Source organism: Malurus melanocephalus, unplaced genomic scaffold, assembly GCF_030028575.1.
Source record: "Malurus melanocephalus ecotype Western Australia unplaced genomic scaffold, MMel_1.1 scaffold_19, whole genome shotgun sequence".
Taxonomy (NCBI): Eukaryota; Metazoa; Chordata; class Aves; order Passeriformes; family Maluridae; genus Malurus; species Malurus melanocephalus.
The window spans coordinates 78,394-98,220 of NW_026623251.1; the positions used below are offsets into that span (position 1 = coordinate 78,394).

At 36.0% G+C, this 19,827-nt stretch overlaps 1 protein-coding gene across 2 annotated transcripts in view; it reads right to left on the minus strand.

The window, feature by feature from the left end:
• Nucleotides 1–19,827, minus strand: part of LYST (lysosomal trafficking regulator) — a 75,397-nt gene that overhangs the window by 16,238 nt on the left and 39,332 nt on the right. For both annotated transcript variants that reach the window (XM_057389713.1, XM_057389714.1), the window contains exons 21-38: nt 18,101–18,299; nt 16,772–16,903; nt 14,082–14,727; nt 13,441–13,618; nt 12,422–12,591; nt 10,961–11,191; nt 9,883–10,049; nt 9,253–9,405; nt 7,845–8,036; nt 7,190–7,368; nt 5,993–6,199; nt 4,538–4,714; nt 3,983–4,059; nt 2,872–3,060; nt 1,997–2,142; nt 1,812–1,908; nt 1,106–1,167; nt 650–705 (exon numbers count right to left, since the gene is read on the minus strand). In XM_057389713.1, coding sequence (XP_057245696.1) covers nt 650–705; nt 1,106–1,167; nt 1,812–1,908; nt 1,997–2,142; nt 2,872–3,060; nt 3,983–4,059; nt 4,538–4,714; nt 5,993–6,199; nt 7,190–7,368; nt 7,845–8,036; nt 9,253–9,405; nt 9,883–10,049; nt 10,961–11,191; nt 12,422–12,591; nt 13,441–13,618; nt 14,082–14,727; nt 16,772–16,903; nt 18,101–18,299 — 3,258 coding nt within the window. The remainder of the gene's footprint in view (nt 1–649; nt 706–1,105; nt 1,168–1,811; nt 1,909–1,996; nt 2,143–2,871; nt 3,061–3,982; nt 4,060–4,537; nt 4,715–5,992; nt 6,200–7,189; nt 7,369–7,844; nt 8,037–9,252; nt 9,406–9,882; nt 10,050–10,960; nt 11,192–12,421; nt 12,592–13,440; nt 13,619–14,081; nt 14,728–16,771; nt 16,904–18,100; nt 18,300–19,827) is intronic.

The following is a 19,827-nucleotide window of genomic DNA, read 5'->3' on the forward strand; positions in this document are numbered from 1 at the left end:
ACAGTTCTGTGAAGGAAAAAGCAGCAGGTAGCATCTTAAATCACAGGACAACTGTCTGTTTAGTAGATGCAAGGAAAAGCTCGGTAAAAACAGTTTAAAGCTTCCAGTAGTGCAATCCGTATCTTGATTACTCTTAAATGTCTGTTGGATGCATAAACAATTTACACATCAGAGTGTCTTAGTATATCAGAAGGTTTAGGTGTTCCCATCTCCTCCCTGTAACAGTYCTCTTGTGTAGGATAAGGGAGGAGCTAGAACATTAGGTAAAACATAAAATTCAGGAATCAGATGCTGTAGAGCACAGCACAGTTTATACACTTGTGCGTTTCTGCACTTCATAGTGCTCCAGCTTCCACTAAAGCAAGTTCTCAGGTGCAGATCAGAGCAAACTCTGTGCACCTTGCTGATGAATTCAGAGCAATGGAGTGCAAGGTACAGGAACCTCTCACATCACCCCTTCCTCATTCCCTCCTCTGTTATCACTACCAATTCATAGCCAGGGGCAACAGAAGCAACAAAAACCAAACTAATCAATTTGTCCAGAGATCTCTAACTCTAGTACTTCAGCAATCTCAGTGGTAGTAGAGAAAAGCTACTCACAGTCATAGTTTGGAAAAATCAGAGTCAGACAACGTGTTCTAACACTTACCGAATTTTCAATTGTGTCTGAAGCATTATCTTCAACAAAATACATGCCACACTTTCCTACAGCAAAAAATAGTTGAAAAGAGRTACATGATATTGCACAAGGCATCTTTGGGTTATATTTAGGAGTTAAGAATTCAGTAGAATTTAGGAGTTAAGAACACAGTATTTAGGAGTTAAGAATGCTAAGAATAGTATCTAGGCAAGATAGTACTTGACAGAAATACAATTTATCATTCCACATGTTTTAGCAATGGATCTGCAATCTTAAAATCTAATGGCAGTTCAAACTGCACTCATGCAAACAGCAGAGAAGAAAAGGCAAAATTAATCTACAAAGTATGTAATCCACAAGAAGCAATGCAACAGTTCAATTACTTAAAAAAAATTAGCCAGGTTTATATATATAACAGAATCTTACACCAAAGAGGTATTTGTAAAGACTGAAAATTCTCCTTACCTAGCAACAGTTCACCAGCAGTCTCTCTGGAAGGTGCTACACTTATACATCTTCGATTAACTCTGAAATATTTCAAAGTGGAAATGTTAAGGGATTATAGAAATGCTTATGCTTACATGTACCTTTCAGTAGACCTAAAACCAACCTAAACCCAACAGCCTCCAAGGTTACAGCTGAAGAAAAACTGTTCAACAACATGACTAATAGTTCAAATCTCAAAGAGGGAAAGAAAACAGAACCTCAACTTTCTAGACTTGCACATTAGTGTATTTGTACTTATTTTTTTGTGTGCTCTCTGCAGCTATTTTAGGCAGTATTAGTGCCTGTAAATGGTGGCAAATTGACACAACCGCAGAGTTGAGTAACCCAATGATAAAAGCAGAAAGGATGAAAACACAATTTGCTTCTGAACACTGACGGAAAGATCTACCAGGTATCTAGTATCTAAGACAGCCAGTGCTACTAAGTGACAAATAAGATATGCCACCACGCTATCCCACAAAAAATCATATCCACAGCACACCATATGGTATTTGGTAGCTCTAGTCTCTTGCTTTTGAGTAAAGAAAAAAGCCTGCTATTTTTGACATTTGTCTCATTTCCCACTTAATTTTTTTTTCAATGTTTATTTAGAGAAAAATGTGACAACTGATTCATTTGATTGGGAAAAGATAGGGAAGGGAAGCAARTGTTATCCAAACCTTACCTTATATGCTCACTTGCAGCTTTGTCCTTTACAGTAGAGGAGTGAGAAGAATGTGTTTTGTCTTCGAATAGGTAAGACAATGGAGTTTTTATCACACCTATAAAGAAATCACAAATAATAAGGTACTAACAATTATTACAACTCAGTCATGACACTACACTCAGCATAGAATATGCTTTAATTACCTTCCTGTTTCTGCCTGTCTGGGAGAAGGTATTTGTTTGGAATAGTTAGGTAGCATCTCTGCAAGCGGCGCCTCTCTCTGTTTGGGCCCTCTGTTGGATCCAGTTGCCAAGAAGTTGGGTAATAGACTGGGTCATACCAGAGTGCTCTGATACAAAAAATACATTAGGAGTTTGACAGCAGAGGAAGTATACATGCTTACCCATTCTGTTCTTCTTTAACTGGTAGAAAGACAGAAGTTACACAGTAACTGGGCAATTATTTTAGAAAGAGTATAAAAAATTACATTCTGCAGTTTGTTTTCATAAGCTATTCCACCGAGTGGCTTCTTACAAGCTACTACTGCAAGACTGTTCTTGAAGTTACTCAGTATGAAAACAGCAATACAATGCATCCAACAATATTTTGAAAACTCTGCTGCTGCAAACATGACATAATACTAGTTCTACAGTGGTGAAAAAGACCATAGTTTGTTTTCTTATCAAYACTTAACATGCTTTGTTCTACACTATTTAGTGAACAGAGTATCTAGATGCCAACGTGAGTAACAGTACCCAAAATATATTTTTTACTTCATCTATGTAATAAGGGATACAAAAACTGTAGGACACTCTTCATTGTATTAGGAACAGCAAAATGCATCTGATGAAAAAAAACCATCAAAATGGCACAGAAATACTACTTGGCTACTCACCCTAAAAGATAGATTTGTAAAAGATTTGCTTTTTTTTTTTTTTTTTACCCTAACTATAAGATGGTTAGCAAAAGTAATTCTAATTTTAGTATTATCTCCATTTCACATGCCTCTGAGCAGAACAAGAAGCGCATGCCAAGCATCCAGTCTCTCCCACTTTTTCACCAAGATGAGAAAACTCACCGATCATGGGTAAGCTGCTGAACAAGTTCCTGCCAATGTCTGCTGGCACTTAGCTCTGCCTTATACATCCCCCTGATGTGCTGGATTACTTTCTTCCTCTCCATTCCTTGTGACAGCGACACAGCTTGTGTGATGTCTCCAGCTATTTTAGAAATGTCTTTAGATTTTGTATCTAGACGTTGAAAGAGACTGAGGAAAAGAGTTGTATTTTAAAATGTCAAATAAATACACTGAAAAGGGAAAGGCACCAAAACACCTCATAAAATACAATCATTTTGGCAGTAGATATGAGAGTTCTTGTTAGAGCCGATGCAGAGCAACTTAGTCTAATAATGAGATTCATGAATGCCTTCTGCTTCTCAGCCATCAAAAAACCTATTACTTTTGGCCAAAGACAAGACAAGCCAGCAAGAAGATCAATGGCCACACATTAATATGCCTGACTAATTAATGTCTACGCATTACAATAAATATCTGGAGCAAGGACACTAATTTACCACTAATTAAATCCAACACAATAAAGCCTTAACACTTGTCTCCATGGACTTGACTAAGCTGACCTTTACAGCTACTGCACTTGCCTACATTAAAGCACATTGTGTGTGTGTATCTCAAATCTGATTTTGATGGCAAAGCCTGAAATGTAACTTAACAGAAAACTCACTCTACCACAATGTACTKAAATTTACATTACACCAAGGAGCAGCAGTCTACATAATTAACAAAAGTATTCAAATTGTACACTGAATACAATATTTTATTTGTTGAAAATCAGGGTTAGTTGCAGGGACATATAATTGCACAGACCACAGCAACAGAAGAGGTGATTTGACAGATGCAATAGCCATAAAATCAAGGGTGAAATGCCAAATGTGCAAAAAAAACCAATTCAGTATTTTGAGGTTCACCCAATGTAATTTATTATGCAACCTATCAAACTGCATATGCCTATAATATAACAGTAAAACTAAAAGCCTGAAAGCTAGTGATGCTGTTAATTTGAAAAAAAAAACACATCCACAATGATCACACAGGCAACTTTGCAATGGGAAGCGCTGAACAGAGAACACGTCTGAGAGAATTCTTGCAGCCCCTCTAAGAAGGTACTTACCTCTGCCAATTATTAGCCATTGTCTTCTCCCAAGCAGCTTTGTTTACACCTTCTTCCATCTCATATTTCCTCTGATCCTGAATGGAAGTTTTACACGTTACTTTCTTTTCTCAGATGGACGAAATAAGGAAGGAGAGGCTAAAGAATATGCCAATTCAAAAAAGGAAGACTGACAAAACTGTTCACCTGATACCTTCACAGCATTTATAACCAGCAAGGCTTAATTTCAGTTACTATCATTTTAGTATGTTCGCATATAATTTTTCTTTTTGCAAGAAATCAAAAATTATTTTTTTGACAAAAAGAGATACTAGTAGCTTATTATAAACTCCCATCTTCACCTTATTTAAATAACATGTTTAACCAAGAAGCTTGTGAGCTTGCTGTGAAGTGTTGAGTGTATRTGTCAGAAATATTCAAAACCCAAAGAGAATTCCCAAAAGCATAAGCTATGCACCAAAGAACACCACAATCTCCACAGTTAAACTCTGATCCCATATAAAACAATTGCCTCAAATACACCCAGTTTTTAAAGCAAAGTTTTTATTCACAAACCTCTTTCAAAGCTTTTATTAAATCAGGCTTTGGTCGTGGGCTCAGGGGAATGCATTTATAGCCACAACTTTTCAATGTTTTCATGAAGTCTCCAGCTGCTCTTTGTTGTTCTTTGGTCATWCCATCACTGTGATTGTGCATTAACTCATACAAATAGAGCACTAATTTAGGCCCATGCTAGAAGATGAAAAGAAGGAAAGAGGGGAATACAGATGTATGGTCACTCATTCTGACAATGAGCAGTTTTTTCCTCTCCACTTTATTCCCTTTTCTAGTCAGACTGCAGATTTCTTGTACTAATAATTTTCTGATTTGAAGAAAATGACAGCTTTAATAGTCAAATTTTTATAAAACTAGAAAAACGGGCTGATTTTAATCCTCACATGATAAAATTTGCCCCAGTGTTTTGTGACTTTTCAAATGGCTTGAAAGAAAACTGTTTCTTTTCCCAGTACTCAGCTCCTGCAGCCTTGTTTATACTTCAGGAAATACGTACCAGAGACTTCTAATTTTGCCTGCCAAGAATGTTACACCTCATTTAATTAATCAAATTAGAGCTGACAGATAATGAAGTTAAGCAGACATAAACCATAAATGCACTCAACATGACACTCCCACACAGAAGCCACTGCTAGTACATCAGCTCTTCCTGATGAAAGTCTTAAGCATTTGAATAATGTATAAGTGTTCAGAAACATGTGAGAGCCACAGACTAATCCAATATTTTCTCTCCTTAGTGCACAGTGACTCAAACAGTGGCATGTCTTTTATTAATTCTTGCAGTTCCTGAAGATCTCAAACTCCAAAATTCCTACCCAGTTTCTCACCAYGACTCTAAGAAATGCTTTCTCTCAAACTTGCATTAATAGAGTACAATTAAAAAAGGCTTTATTCTGAAAAACCCAGAAAAGCAGGGAGAACCTATTCTGCTTTTGACTGAAAAACATGGAATACACAATTCCATTGTGTATTAATAAAGAATTAATAAAGACTAAGTAAGAAAAGATATACTACTGCCTTGGTTGAAAATYGACTGCTTCTTCAAATGAAACTGCAATCAATTCTTAATCTTCAGGAAGTCTGCAGTTAAGAGATCCAAAGCAAAGATAATTTCTTCCTTAATTTGTTTTTTAGGGTACTTTAATTTCTAGCTTCCTCAATAAAATCCTTCACATTAAAACTAGGATCCACTTTCGTCTCTGCACTGTACAGGAGATGTCACCTTTGATATAGGATGGTATCAACATACCCAGACTTAATGCTATCTGTCCTCGGGATAGCATAGCAATTGCAGAGGTACATGCAGGTATTTTATATGACACAACTGTCATTTACTAAACATTGCTAAAACAGCAATGAACGACCAGCCACATACAGTTCTAAATAATCGTACAATCTAAACAAAAAAATAGAACATAAACTTTAGAAACTTCTCTCAAATACTTTTGAGCTTACTTGCAAAGTTGGGCTAAGACAGTCACGCAAAATCTCTTGATGGTTTACTTCGTGTACCATCTCCAAAAACTGGATCCTCTCCTGCAGTGACCTTACAGGAGACAAGCTATGCACAAGAAGCCTCCCAAGCTGTGTACGAAACGTGTCCTTACATAACAAGAGGATTCTGTTCCACTGCTGTTTTGGAGTGCTCATTCTGCTGGTGCCCTATGTAATGGAGAAACTCTTTAATATTACAGGGTAAGGGCTTACTTCTATGAAGCTTTTCACATTACAAAATAAACACAGTTAGTATGACCAAAATGTAAGACATGGTTTTATCTCCCAAAATAAGTGTTTTGGTTTAGTTCAATGATTATTATGGTTTAAAAGGCATTCTACTAGAACAATCCAGAAACTGAAAATTCTGATACAGAGGATTTAAAGAACAGAGAGTTTTTTTGATTGATCATTTTAATCAACAGCTTTTTTACATTAATCACCAGTTTCTGAATGGATTACCTCAAAATATTGGAAACCAGGCATTGGAAGGAGATGTGTGTGTTCACAAAAAGAAACTTGCCATCTTTGGAAAATACTACAAGTATGGCACAATGGAAAGATAATACACCCATCAAACATAATTTTTCTGAGCTAGGAAGAAAATTAGGWAGAACTACTTTTATAAAAATGGTTTAAGAAAGAGTAATAACACACTTCATATTATCCAAGGAAAGTGATTTGGTAAGGCTGGCAAGCTAACACCTGTATGTTAGAAAATTTTCAGCCCTTTGKCAAGAATTGGAAAGAGAAAGCTCTCCTTCCCAACTCCAAAACAGGCTACAAAAAAAAAAATTGGTCAGAAAATCTCCACCATCTGTGGATGCACAGAAGATCTGGTTTCATAGGCTTCAGCAAACCTAAATGTTGACATTTAAGAGATCAAGCAAATTTGTGTAGTACATGAAAGTCTATTTAAGTTTAGCGTGTTTGTTCGAGCAGGATTCTGCTAAATACAAAGAAAACAATCAGAACAGATCCATTTATTGTTTTACAACTGCAGAATAACTGGGAAGCTGAACAGAATTTTTAATGGCACAGTTGAATGGAAAGAGGCAGTAAGAAAAGCACTTATGGACAGACTACACTACAAATGAAAATTCCTAATAAAGAATCCTTATGAAATACATTTAATGTGGACAACATTTAATTACTTACAATAGATACTTTGATTCCTTCCACCAACATTTTGACCATTTCTTTAAGAAAAGGATTTATTCTGTTAGTCAGTTCTTGCTGGCTTTCCTCTTCAGGAATTTCTGTCTGGGATGCTGAAAGTCTGCTTTGACTTGTATTTTCTGTTATACCCAGTACATCAAGGCACTCTTCAGTAGAGGCTTAAAATTTAAGGGGTACATATTGATCAGTACCATCTCAAGCAAGACAATCCCACAATCCTTTTGCTGGCATTATATCAAATACTGCCTTTACTGACATATTTACCATATTCTCTTGCTTTTGCAGAATTTGAACTAGCTTTCAAAGTCATCAAGTCTTGCTAACCAAYGGAGCCATTTCATAGAAACATTGCATTTTAAGAGAAGAGATGCTCCCCTTGGCAGTTAAACCTTCAGGTAATAATTCAGCCAGTTAACACATGAATGGACTAATGCAGAAATAAAACAACCAGTTCATTCAGATAAAAGCCCAGATTGTCAGTTACATAATACTGAGACAAATCACTGTGAAAATGGCGCTTTATAGCTAAATCCATTCAACTTGTGTCAATAGTATACCTTTCCTCTCTAACAGTTCAGCACTCCAAAAGAAAGAATTCATTTTCATCAAAACAGAAACAAAAAAGAAATCCTACCTAAATAAATGAGCCTGTTAACAGCTAGAACAGTCAGCCTCTGTAACCTTTGTGCGAACTCAGACTCAGTGGCTTGGATAGGATTTTCCTGGCTCATTCTCCGTTGCATCATCATGTTAAATTCCTCACTTGCTAGTGAGCGCATTTTCACCAGCAGAGCATCAGACTGAGCAAGTGAGAACTTCCTGGAACCTTTATGGAGAGAAGTAAGAATAGAATTCTACTAAAATGTACAAACACTCAATCACTCAGCAACTGCTCTCATTCAAAGAGTTCACATCATTTAAGAAAACAAACACTTGAAATATGTTAAAATCAAAGGGAACGTAAGTGCCATTGTCTTTCTTATTTTTAATTTTTAAAGCTTTTTGAGAATAAATACATAAATTTCAAATAGAAATACTATGAAATGAGTTAGGATCAGATTTACTACATGACTTCCACATTTTTGTGAAAAACATTCAAAAATACCACTTTTATTCCTCTTTTTACTGTGTAAATGGGATAAAGGATTAAAAMTTAGTGATACTAAATACTGCATATTGCAGAATGGGTTCATCAGCGTAAATGATGAGCCAGACACATGGCTCATATATATGAACASCATATCAGCAAACACATTTTGTACCCTATCTATTACCATTAATAGAAGCACAATATCTAATTAATAAGAATATTCCTCAATTTTTTCTTGAAGTGAACTGGCAGGCCTTGAATGTACTTCTTTCTTTTGGAAGTAACTATTTCTATTTGTCTTTACTGCCTTACCAGGTTAACTAATATAAAAACATTTTCACTACACTGAATATATATATATATATATATAAAAATATATGAATATATAAATTTTACTAGGTTGATGGAGCCAGGTATCAAAAGTTGATCATTTCAAGAGAAACATTCCCATCAGGAATAAGCATTTGCCAGGTTTTTTTAATTGTTTCTTCTATGAAGTCTTTCATCCAGCTCCATTTATAAGAAACACACAAAACCAGCTTACAGCCAGACAACTCCAAAACCTTTATAGAATGACTGACTAACTAGCTATCAAATACATGGGAAGTATTATAGCTAAAGCTAGAACTGAACACAGGTTTCAAAAACACARCCACAGTGGCATTTCCAAGTATAAATTTGGAGTGGCTAGTATTTATTTCAGGATGTTGTCCAATGAAAATTGTGCAACAAAGCAATCCCCACATCACAGCTGTATTAGTTACAAGCACTAACTTGATTTTGGTATTAYCTTACTTTGAGGATGGCTATTAAAAGCATTATCAATTACTTTAAAAACATCTTCACTAAGCAACTTGTGATGTTAAGAGAATTCAAAAAGAAGGCAGTGTCATCAAACAATCAAGCAATGTATCAGGAGAAAGCACAAGAATSCTCCACTTCTGCTACTCACCTGCGATGCCTTTGCGCTTCTGAAACATTGTKCGATGTGGTGCTGAGGGTGAAGGGGCTGAACTGGCCCTCTCCTGAGCATCTTGGCTTGCTGTGGTTTTTATTAATTCAATGGCTGCCTGAAGAACTCTTAACTGCAGAACAACTGCCATATCTAGAGAGAGAGGCATACACAGCATACATGACATGCTTTACACATCTTCAGGAATTATTACCAGATGTTTGTAACAAGTCAAAACACAAAATATGTCAAGAGCTATAAAACTCTAGATTCCACAGGAGTCACACAAAGACACCTCACTATTTCACAGGTACAGATGCTATAGAAGTGAGTTCTCTTGGAAAAGCTAAAGAATTTGATTATTCCAATACAAGCTGAATGAAACTGTATGTTCCATTTAAATATCCTTACTGAACTTCTACAGTCGTTGTTTTTTCAATTAGCAGTACACAATTCTTGACCACAAGGCAGGCTCCTAAGGAAAACTACTACTTTGAGAACCACTTAGAAAGAAAGATCCATCATCAGAAAACTCCCCCTTCTCCCTCAGCCAGAATGTTAAACAAGAAACAGTGGGGAAGGGATTTATTTTTCCAGTCCCATGACCCCAAAAATTAGCAGACAACTTACTTTGCATCCTTGCATTTTTACTATTTTGAAGATGACCCAGCAGCACAATGAGGTCTTCAATAACACGAAAATATTGAGAACCTGAGGAGCTGCAGGCATGAATTGCAACTGCTACCAGCAGCTGTTGTATATCGCATGCAAGTAACTTGTAGTCATTCAAGGGAATGCTGCAAACAAAGTTGTAGTTACCAGAAACATGACAATTCTCGTAGACTGTAGCTCTTAACAAGACTCATCATTATTCCCCTTCCTACTTCTGCCAACTRTACTTAATATTACGTTGTACTTCATATAAAACTGTTACTGCTGAAGACCAGAAAATATAATTCAAGACATTTCTTTAGTGTTAACTTCTCAGATTGGGTGCCTGCAAATTTTTGAGGCTTTCTAATGTTGAGTGAAGCACAGTTTTATTGGAAAAACACTGAAGTGTTATTATCAGATTTTTAAGTTAAGAACAAGTCTGAAATTCTATATTTCTAAAAAAAAATAAATCAGGATAATCTCACTTTGTAACCATGCTGAACAAAAACTTTATTGACTTAAAAAGGAAATATTTCCATTTACTTAGGATACCAACTAATGAAATAAAACAACAAAACTCATCTCTCTTTAGTTCCCTGCATAACATTTTTTAAAGTAAAGAGTCATTAAAGCTAATAAATCATTGAGGTCACTCAAATTCTCAACTATTAAATCATAGGCAGTACAGGAGAGACYTTTTTCAGTTTTAACATTAGTCATGGACACAGCAGAATGCCACCATTTCCTGGGCATTTATCTTACTGTAAAGTTTTAATAAGAAAAGTATTGGAAGTGCAGACAGTGTGACAAACTTGCCTTTTAAAATGTCATTTCACCTGAATGTTTAAGGTATGGAAAGAACATTTTATAGTCCATTGTCTCAACTCACTAGCTAAACATTAAGTACAGGTATAATTCGGGCTGAAAACCTCAAACCCAGTATTATTTTGTACATGCTCTCTGATAATTCTAGAAAATAGAAAAAATACAATAATTTTTTGCTAGCCTGAAAGTTGTGCCTAGACTATTTGACAGCAACAGAAACAATACTCACTTTGTTTCCAGTCCGTTGAGAGCAGCCAGTGTGTTACACAAYACATAGAGCAAACCATTATCAAGCAGTAGGTCTGCAACTTTTGAGCAGGAATTTATGATTTGCAGGAGGAGACAGAAGCAGTTATGCAGCAGAACATTATCATAGAGAGAATTCTCTATTAGACCCAGAACAGGAATGACACACCATTTTTGAAAGAGTCCAACATTCTTGACATCTTCCAGATCAAATCTGTTAACAGAAATATAAGTGAGTGACATCCTCATATGATAACAAAAATAATATATGCAACTRGAATACCAGTTATATATCACATGCTGGTATTTTGGCAAAGACATTCACAGTAATTTCCTACATTTCACTGTAGCAACAATACCTAGCTGCAAAAATATACCATTAAGAGCAAAATAAAGTTTTCATAGAGACAAAAAGAAATGAAGTGCCTAAAGTGTACATCTGAAGCTTCAGCTAACTACCAATTGTCTACAATACAGATTTCATGAAAACAGTGGGGGTTTTAACCAATGTAGAAAAACCTCGCATCACCATTCCAATAGTAAGTATTACAAGTAGCACAGACACTATCAAGAAAACAGATACAGCTTGTCATTAATGTAACAATATACTGACTGGCAGCAGGTTTGATATCCTGTGTCCATTACTGTTGAAGTTTAAGTTTGGCACCTGGCTTTTTGTGATTGGAGAATTCAAAGCAATGCTTCAGAACTTGTCTTACTTGTAAACTAAGAAATTGTATTACTATTATAAGTTTATCAGCCCATCATATGACTATTATACACAATCCTAAAAACTTGAGACATTACAATTATCTTTCCAGCCCCATAATAAAAGATTTTTGCACTGGTTATATTTACACATGTGATTTCTGTACAAKCATTAAAAAGCCAGACTAATTCTGAAAAAAAAAACCAAAAAACCAACCCACTTCTATAACAGCCTGCTTAATGGCAATCTTCTGTTAATATGAGGTGGCTCTTTGGTTCATGAAAATCGTGTATCTCTAGGATTTTCCCTAAAAGAGACAGGTATTTAAATTTGGAGCCAAGACAAGGAAGCAGCCATGGCATCATGATTTTTCCTTAATCGCCTACTGAAACCCAATAGCAGAAGTCTAGTGTCTACTCAAAACTTTAAAGGATACATATCAGTTTCATGTAGGATCAGAGACAACAGAAAGYGTTAAACTGATTACACAGCATTTGAGTGCAAAGGATTCTGAGACACTCAAAGTCTGAGTGTCTACAAAACCTCAGCTGACAGCATCCATCAGACAAAATTGCTTACAAACAGTTTAAGGGTAACTACAGACCTAAGGATTTGAAAACATTTCAACGTTAAGCAAGCAAAACATAAAAATAGTTTTGAAGGTTATTGACCAGCAAAGTTCACTGCCTGTAGCTCACATATTGTTACAGGACATAAAAGCACAGCATGACTTACTCTTCATCCAAGCCAACAGAGCGGCCAAAAAGCATTTCCAAAAAGCATTCTACAACTTCCTGAGTCCCCTGATGAAGATACAGCTGGTTGGCTAGCAAAGAGAAGCCACGATTCTTTAAGAATTTCTCCTTCTGCTCCCTCCTTGCTCTGTTGAAATATGCATCCAACAACTAAAAATAAATACATAATTATGGTGTAAGAGTTAAACACTTAATATAATTGCCCTGAAAGTTAAATTGTTGTCTGTGATTGAAATCAAAACTTTAAAAATTCAAGAYTGCAAACATCTATTATACTATTGCAGTGGCAATCTAACTGTCCTCGTTACAATCAACATCTGACAATATATTTTTGATCTGAAGGCTCTTATGATTTTCTTCAAGTTTAGGGCAGATGAAATCACACACATAACAATTAGCAAATGTACACATAAGTACTTAAATGTTTTATATTGGTTCAATCTTGCACTTCAGTTTGCATCCAAATGCATACATGACTTTTGTTCACAATAAAGCCATAAAGTCTTACTCTTTTTTTAAATTAAAATAGAAATCTTCTCAAAGTTTTTCATCTTCATAATGTCATCATACACTGTCTTTAACACTACAAAAATCTCTGAAAGCACTTTGAAGCTTCAAGTCTATCTTCAGTCCACAAACATGTGAGTGACTTTTCAGAACAACCAAAAGGACTTCTGTTAGAAGTCAAACTAAGATGCAACTTTTAACATACTGCACTATGTTTTGTGTCACTGACTTCCTGCATTGTTCCTTACATTTATATYGGCAATGTCATCATAAGCTTTTAAAGCTTCTGGCTCACATTGCCTATTCAAAGAGTCGATGTTTATGTGGCTTTGTGGCTTGATTTTTTTTAATCCATAGGGTGGAAATTTCTTAAAACTCAGAAATTAGAAACCTAGAAACCTGAAAAAAGCTGAACAAAAATATTAAATCATCACATATGCTAACGGTGGTGGTTCACATGCTTTTAGCAGAAAACATTTGATAGAGGCATACTTTAATGACTCCTTGTTGTATGAGAGGAGATGGGTGGTTCACCAGAACTATTARGTAATCAGGTTGGATAAGTTTGTCCATCACATCTTCTAGCATGACATCTGGTAGGATTAGGAGAACTCCACGCAAGAGATCATATAATCCACAACAGATAAGCACAAGATAGTCTTCTGTATACCTGAAAATGGAGGAAACTGTTTTACTACTGTTAATTGTCTACAGCAGAAAAGATTAAAAGATTTAAAATTGCAGTTCTTGAGGGACAGAAAGAAGGTTAGGTTTAGAAATTCGGAAGATATAATTTCTCCAATATCACCAATCTTCATTAACACTTATTTTTAGACAGTAGATAACAAAAAGGATAATCTGACCAGAGCTACTTTATGAGCAACCACTAGAAGTTCCCACTTTTACTGTACATAACAAAAATCTTGATTTTTAAAATTTGTTATGTAAATAAAGCAAAAACTGAAACAACAGAATAATGTATACACTAAAAGCTTAATAAATTTGTGTATGACAGCCACTGAAAACATTAGTTTTCAGGCTTCAAATTTTTACAGAAGAGTAATCAAGAGCAAGAACTGTGAAATTAAAGCTCATATACTGTGCTACAGTAATTTATTATTTTATGTGCTTACTTGTCATCAGGGCTTTCAGATGGTTTTGTGGTATTCTCATTAGCTGAAGAAAAAGCGAGACTGTCCCAGTCTTCAGGAAGTACATTCTTGTCAGCAAAGCTGGGCCAGCGAGCAACGGCTGATGATGCGCCAAGAACAGAAAATGCTAAGCCCAAYCCTGCAAAATTACTCTGACCCTTCTGAAACGAAGGTAGTCCTTTCAGATTGTCTGGACGACGTAGCAAGGGCTCAGCTGCACCACCACCATCACCACCACCTTCATTATCTTTCAGGTCTGCATCTGCTTCTTTACTCTCTAATGCGTTTTCAGATAACTCRACTTCTTTTGCAATATCCTCAAAAGTTTCAGCAGATGTCAGCTCTGAATCACAAACTGTTTTTGCAGACTCACAGCTGCTAAGGAAGAGTTCTTCCTGTACTCTCCTCATGGTTTCAGARCTTTCTATGAAACCAGTTCTACCTTGAAGATCAGTGTAGTCACGCTCACCGATGATCTGCAGGTCATCAACACTGCTTCCCATTCTTTCACTTAGTCTTCTTCGATGAACTTGAGGTGAGGAAGTAGGTGATGCTGGTAAGCTTTTAGAAAGCCTTCTAGGTGCCTGAGAGCTTATCTTCTTTTGTACACTAACCTTGGAAGTGCTCCCTAGAGAAATAAGAATATATTCAGCATTCCTTTTAAAAAATGGCTTTCCTCTCAATGTTACACACTTAATCTGTTTAAAGCTGTGGTGACCCAAATTAATTTTATGTGCAAATTCAATGCCTAACAYAGCTCAGATTTGATTAATCAGAGCAGAGACAGTAAACTACTATGCAGCCATATATTTAGAGCTACAATATGTGAAAGAAACAAAATGCAAGTAATTTTTGCCAGTATACTGTAGTTTCTATATTTAAGTTATGATCTTTTCACTTAACCCTCAGCAGGGACTTTCAGAGAATCACTGAGGGTGGAGGGCACATCTGAAGGTGTCTACACCAGATTCCTTGCTCAAAGCAGGGTGAAATAGGGCGTTCTATTTGGAGCTTTGGGTAAGAGGTCCAATCTGTGGTGTTTCAGGGGACATCAAAATACTACTTAGCAACCCTTTTGTACTAAGGCTTTACACATACYTCAAATTTAGAACAAATAACTGCATATTTTATTTAACAGTGCTTTCTTTTAACTGCACATTCTGACCTGAAACAGTCAAACTTACAGAGCCTATTACAAGTSTTTAACAAAATGTAKTTTTAAGAGGGAAAGCAGCCTTCCTGTTAGTCTAGGAAAAGAAGAAACTTCTTCATTCACAAGTATTTTGAAAGCAACAGCCAGTACTAATGCAATGATGATGCATCAGGAATATACTTTTTTATGAGTGAGATAATATATATAAAGCAAATACATGAACAGATATACACACATACATACACGTGCCAACACAGCCAAGGAGATCTATACCACTGCAACAGGCTCACAGCCAAGCTTTCACACACATTAACAGGTAGCACAAAAAACCCCCATGCAGGTAGCAAGTTATTTAGTGCACATACAAGTTCAGATATTTTATAGAATCATACCATGTTAAGGGGTTGGAATGGRCTTTAAAAATCTTCTAGTCCCAGCACCTCCTGCCTTGGGCAACGTGCCACTAGGCCAGGTTGCTCAGAGTTTCATCCARCCTGGCTTTGAACACTGCCAGRGCTGGAGCATCCACAGCCTCCCTRGGCAACCTGTTCCAGTGTCTTGCCAGCCTCACAGAGAAAAATTTCTTCCTAATATGCAAGCTAAACTTCTCCTCTTAATTTGTACCCATCACTCCTTGTCCTATTACTAGTACAGCTGCTTATTAAATATAAAATTATATAAATGATACATTTATTTACAAAAATTTGGAACTTCAAATTAAGAATCACAAACACTGAAACATGTATTCTCATCAAAAACTTATGTTGGATATTCCTCTGGTACACATGAATAATCTCTATTCAACAACAACAATTTGGTAATACTGATATCAAAAAAGTACTCCTTTAGAAGACTGAGATTCTGTACCTTTTCCATATGGGAAAAGGACTAATTCCACACAAAATTTAGTACTGTGATATGCTCTTCATACCACTGCTTTACTAAAAAGACACTTAAATAAACATTGTTTCAAGTGAAGTAATGCTTGCAGAGTCAATTTCCTCTTCCTAAGGAAGTACCAATACAATATTAACTGGAAAGGTATTACATTGTGATACCCAAAATAAAGCCAGTCACACACACACATCTGAGATATATGGATATACCCATAGGGATTGGGTATTAGGGGTTATGCACAAATAAAGCAAAGCGTCAGCTAGCTGAATGCCTTCTGCCTGATCAGATAGCTGTTTGTGGCTCACTATTTCAACTCCTGACTGGTTGGGGCACTCTCAAACATCTCTAGCAGGTTGGTTTAACAAACGGAATGATTTTGCTTATCTGGTCCACTTCACTGCCTGAGCTATCAATGTGGCAATTTATTTCAACTTAAGAATGAAGAGCAGTTTAGGTAGCATGTTCAGTTCCTTCCTKCTTACTCTGCTGTTCAGGCATCAAGCTCCAAGGGGCAGGGAGAGCTTGGTAAGAAATATCTGTGGGCAAGTAGCACTTTAAGGCACTCTTGTCATTTGCCAAAAGATTGTGTCTTAACATCCATGATTGTCCAATATTRTTTTACCTTCCAGTGGTAAAGCTGTAAATCCAGTTGGAGATGTAATCACAAATGTAGCATTGTCTACTGACTTCCCACCACTGCTGCAATTTCTCAGGTACCTAAGTGACTCAACCTTCTCCTGGAAAATTTTGCCATCTAGGAAGAAAATATAAGGGGGAAGGTTACATAAAAGCTTTTTATGTTTGCATCATTGATAAATTCAACTTGTAGTAGTCAGGTTACATTTTAAGCTGATCATTGGAGGCTAATGAGAAGCCCTCAAGTCCAAGCAACCAAGAAAAAGCACTTTTTGGTTTAGTGATAGGACTTTAAAGTTTATTTTAGAACAATGGAAATATTATGATGTACTAYAGCAATTACATTTAAAGATTAACGCAGACATTCAAGCAGTGACAACTGACTTTTTATATATCAAAAACAGGTAACTCTTCTTAAACAGCCTAAAAAGGTTCCAAGTATCAAAACATGCATTCTCCCCTCACTCAGAATTTTACAACAGTTAGTCTTAGAGGACAGATACAGAAAAACACAACTATCCTGCCTTTGAAACTAAAACTGAACGTACACAGGTATTTGCAAAAGGAGAAAGTATTTCAACCTTGGATGATGCTTTCCATGTTCACATAACTTATGGCTTGGGTTGTACAATGCTAATACTAAAGCATGAACTATACATAATTTCTCATTTTTAATAAGAGCAAGMAATACTTTTTAAAGCACACAGTCATTTTGCCAACATGATCATMCAGTACAGACATATTAAAGAATGTGCTGATCTTGGTCTGCACTCTCAAAGCCCAAAAACACTGCCAGTAACTTAKATACAATGAACTGATGGTGCTTGACAGTGCAACTAGTCAATTGCTAGAAATGCTGCTCAGGCTGTTTRTATTTCTAGGAATTCAGTAACAGGAAACAAGAAAGTAGAAGTGGAGAAAGGACCAAATACATATTTCTGAAGAAGTTTAATTTACAGGTGAGCTAGATTTTTTTTTCCACATTTCCCCACATACAAATATGTCAACACAGGCAGCTAAGACTAACCATTCAATTTAGTAGCATGAAACATTAAAGAAAGTTAAAGGCATAACCACCAGAGAAAGTATCTATCACCGTAGACAGAAGAAAGCTGTCCAAAGTAAACCAAGCACACAAAGTCTAACTGTAACCTCTCTCAGAAAAGTAAAAGTACTTTACAGTCTTAAACCCCAACAGTTCAATAATTTTTAACATATAGTTATTAGAATACAGTAGAAGGGTTTTTCTAGACATTAATTTATGACCAGATTTTTTATATCAAATTTAGCTAGAAATAAACAGTAAGATATTTACCTATGTGCAGGGAAAAGTAAAAGTTGGTAGGATTGTGACAAACRTATGTATTAGTGGGAGGATGAACTGCTAAGAGGAAATTGAAGACCAGTGTCAGCAATTCCAGGTCAGGGGGAGAACCAAGCACTTCTTCAATTATTTTCACAAATGACCTGCAAACCTCCTGAGGCAGGGATGCAAGGTGTCCCTCCTTATGTTCCTAGAAAGAAAGAGTAGTACAGCTGTAAGCTACTTGCAATTTTAGTTTGACAGAAACTTTTTTTGTCATGCTGTAGTAGAACAGACAAGCGAAAAAGGTCAGCTAATAAAGCTGTATTCTTTAATTTGAGAGGAGCTACTGTACTTCCTGAATGTTATCCAAAGTCCATCATGCACAAAATATTGCAGATACTATACAAGTTGATTTGTACCAAAATTAGTATTTTCTGTATACTATACAGCTCTGTCATGAAAAGCTGGAACTTTAGGACATGAATCACTGTTGAAAGTACAGTTTATTGTCTTTGGATTACACGTTTTAGAGAAATTAATAGCTGTCAATACCAAGAATTCAAGTATGGAAATAACTTTTTGAATAGCGCCACATTGGGTCTTCTGTATTTCTACTTCAGTAGCCATTTTTATCAACACATATATTTGATAATTATATTTGTAATTTCAGCTTAATCAAGCATTCCATATAGTTTGGCTAGCTGAAAARAAAACTGTTAAAAGAATATAGATTTTAGAACTGAACTTCAAGAAACTTGTGGAAAACCTCACTGAAAGGTGAGCATGGTGATTATCTTGTTTTCTTTACAACTTCTCTAATTTTACCTCCTTTTTTGATACCAAGCACTTTAACTGAGACTGCTGCAGGAAAAGATTAAATTAAGTTAATTAAAGTAAGTTTTTCCAAAAAGAAAGGCTTATATAGTTTCACCTTCCATTCCATCAGCCCCCACAAAATTGCCAAATCATTGTTGACCAATTTGAGTAGTTTTTTAATCAAGAAATTAAATTTTTCCCCAATATGGAAAAAAGACAGGGGCAATACAACAAAGCATTCTGTAACTAGGCATTTGAATTAATATACAATAAAAAAAGTTAATTATACCAGTAACAAATTCCAAAAGTAGGGAACACCATACAAAAATGAAGAAACAAAAAATGTACAGATATTAAAATGATTAAAATATTTTTAAAAACGAATTACTGAGAGAGGGGAAAAATAATAAATACATTCCTGGGCTTAAGTGAGAAACTCAGAATAAAAAGAAACAGTATAGAAAAAAGGGATTACCATACATATTTTTACAAATGGATACATTACTATAAGCAGGAAACCATTTCAAAATCACGTTCTTAAGAAGTATCTATCAACGGACTGAAGCATCTCCCTGAAGTCCTTTCTGGCACAGCTATTTCTATCCCAGGGAGGAAGCCACTACTGTACCAAAATTTTGAGAYGAGTGCTCAGACTGAGCACTACAGGTGGGCAGCCCCATTAGCTCTGCACATGCAGCTTCACTACTTGCACAGTGTGTGGTTTTCAGAAATGAAGGTGAGAAYCAGCAAGAGACRTCTCAGGTCTTTCTATAGAAAAGGRAAAGTTGATTTCCTGCTGATGTATGGTGGTGTAAATAACCTAGTGCCTAGGTTTCCAAATCACACCAGATGGTTACAACCTCTTGACCCTTCTGTGCAGCAGTAAACGGAGCACCCAGTAGGGAACTGTACCAGGTTAC